Here is a 2,477-nt window from a genome sequence, read left to right as displayed (position 1 = left end):
CCCCCCTCTCATTAAGACAAGACCTAGAGAGAAAATTAGAGAGAAAAACTTGCTGAGAATTTTACAAGAAGAAAGTTGTTCATCTTGGGTACAAATTATAAGTTATTTTTCTTTGTAGGGATTAACTTGAGGCTTGTTCAAGTAATCAAAACACATTGATCTTCATATATTCCATTGAAATCATTTCTTCCTCATTTTCTTTTTCTTCAAGTGTTTTGAAAATTTTCACTTTGTCAACTTGTTTGATCTTTTGGGCTATCTTTGGGAGGTGTTTTCCCAACAAACTGATTTTTTCTTCTTTAATACAGTCGATTGCGGTCTATTTAGTGTTACAAAATTCTTGAATGAGAGTATACTTCATTGATAATTGTTTGGTCATTACTCTGGGAATTCATTTTCCTGCAGAATTATCCTTTACAGCTTCTTAGCCCATGTTTGGCTTGTTTATAAACACTAAATGCTATTTATCCTAACTGGGAATGATCCGCAAGTGATGTGACAGGTGATGAAGCATTAAATAATTAGGTCAATAAAGTGGGTCGAATATCCATACATTTCATTGACCTTGTCACTCATCACATGCCACATCACTTGGGAATCAGATAAATAACATGATTTTTTTATTATAATGTTGATAAATATTCGTAAGTTCTATACTTGGATATTCGTGCATTTAATTAACTTTATTATTTCCTGTCTCATTAATTGGCACATTGCATGAGGTCCTCCATTGGGATAAATAACATTATATTATATTCTCCTTATCATTTCATGCCTTATCACTTGCCACATCACATGAGATCATCTACGGTAGGAATAAACAGTATTATTCTTTATGATAATCTCAATCAACATTCCTAAGTTTTACATCTGTATATTTCACAGCTACCCGGACGAAGAAGCTGGTCAAGTACCATTGGCCTGTGTAGTGCGACGTCCCCAGAGTACCCTTGACGAAGCACTAGTTTTTGATTTTATCTCAAAGCAGGTATTTTTCTCATAAATTTTGAGCAATTTGGTTGTTAGACTTGAGGGAAAGCTTTTTGTTGCCATATAACTATCATTTACTAACGACGTTCATAAACATTTTCTTGAAAGTACAAAAATCGATCGATCTGTTCACAAATTCTTATATTAAATTGCTCAATAAATCTGTGACTGAATTGGGTTTTAGGTTGCTCCATACAAAAAGGTACGACGAGTCGTATTTATTAGCTCGATACCTAAGAGCCCAGCTGGGAAAATATTGAGAAAGGAATTAAGAAGGATTTTGCTGCCAGAGTCTAAGCTGTGATAGGAATGTGTTCTTTTCAATGTCAGCTGTGCATTATTACAACGGGGAGGACATAATTCTCCGGTTATTTAAATGCAATGTGTTCATCGGAGATTGCAGAATCTTCACCAACAGATAAGAAACGCAGATATGATGCATACTGAGGATTCAGCGTTGCAATCCCCATCTAAATTGTGTAATAATGTCTTATAAGGGAACCTCCAAGTATGTATGAATCAATCAAAAGTGTTGTGTGAAATCTTCAGTCTATTTCGAATAAGCCCTGAAAGGAGAATCATTACCAATTTGTAAAAAAATTAAAAATGTTAGTAATTCTATTGAAGCCAAAATTTACTATGAATTGCGATTATTCAATAAAAACCAATTGGGAATGCTACTGGACAGTCTTGCATCATAGCCATGTTCTACCGTTCGCAAAGATGGGGAAAAAAACCGCTTCTTTTGGCTTTAAAGTAAAAGCCAATCATGCTTTTGATACTTATAAGCTCACATTTCATTTGGCTGTTCTTAAGTTGGTTTTCTAAGCAAAAACACATATTAAACAATATTAAGAAAGAAATATAAGTTGAAATCAACTGTAATGTTTAGACATGTCCAGCACTAGCATACCCTTAAAGCCCCTATAAACTGTCCCTTTTTCTGCACGGAAGGCAGAATTTGATAATTTCTTCTTCATGATTTGACCCTAACACATAAGAAGACGTATTCGTCCACCCTTCCAAAACAAAAGGATACCGAAAATAGTTCCTTCTAGTCGAAATTCATAGATTAGCTAGGATGGGTATTCCACAATATATTTCATATGGTGAATTTGGACGAAGGAACTGAGTCGAAATCGTCAAAGTCAAATCTCTGTCGCTCTTTTCCAGCCTGGATATTTATAGACCAAAAAAGAATATAGTTACCAATACAATTTGAGAACACCAACTAGTTCGGGAGGAGTTTTAGACTCGCCTTTGCTAAGTACAAAGGGTCACATGAAAGTTGTTCGTCCATATCTGTTAGCTTCCTAGACAGCATCATTATCCTGAAACAAAATTCAAGAGCAACGTCAGTACTATCTACGCAAAATATTCTTTTTTCCCAATATGTTTAAATAAGTTATTTTTTCTCCATTACTTTTAAGTAAAAAAATTACTTGATTAAAAAGCAATTCTAACTCTCAAAATAACTTTACTTATTT

General features: G+C 34.2%; 2 protein-coding genes across 2 annotated transcripts in view; one reads left to right on the top strand and one right to left on the bottom strand.

The window, feature by feature from the left end:
- The window catches only part of LOC111409278 (4-coumarate--CoA ligase-like 9), an 8,958-nt gene extending 7,380 nt beyond the window's left edge, over positions 1 to 1,578 (top strand). The window contains exons 5-6 of the mRNA XM_023039299.1: positions 886 to 988; positions 1,175 to 1,578. Coding sequence (XP_022895067.1) covers positions 886 to 988; positions 1,175 to 1,294 — 223 coding nt within the window. The 3' untranslated portion in view covers positions 1,295 to 1,578. The remainder of the gene's footprint in view (positions 1 to 885; positions 989 to 1,174) is intronic.
- Positions 1,579 to 1,806: 228 nt separating this feature from the next.
- LOC111409279 (COP9 signalosome complex subunit 3) overlaps positions 1,807 to 2,477 on the bottom strand; it is a 6,869-nt gene continuing 6,198 nt past the window's right edge. The window contains exons 10-11 of the mRNA XM_023039300.1: positions 2,249 to 2,384; positions 1,807 to 2,164 (exon numbers count right to left, since the gene is read on the bottom strand). Coding sequence (XP_022895068.1) covers positions 2,093 to 2,164; positions 2,249 to 2,384 — 208 coding nt within the window. The 3' untranslated portion in view covers positions 1,807 to 2,092. The remainder of the gene's footprint in view (positions 2,165 to 2,248; positions 2,385 to 2,477) is intronic.

Source organism: Olea europaea, chromosome 14 (assembly GCF_002742605.1).
Source record: "Olea europaea var. sylvestris chromosome 14, O_europaea_v1, whole genome shotgun sequence".
Taxonomy (NCBI): domain Eukaryota; kingdom Viridiplantae; phylum Streptophyta; class Magnoliopsida; order Lamiales; family Oleaceae; genus Olea; species Olea europaea.
The sequence above is the reverse complement of the archived record's forward strand: the minus strand, read 5'-3'. Positions and strand labels throughout refer to the sequence as shown.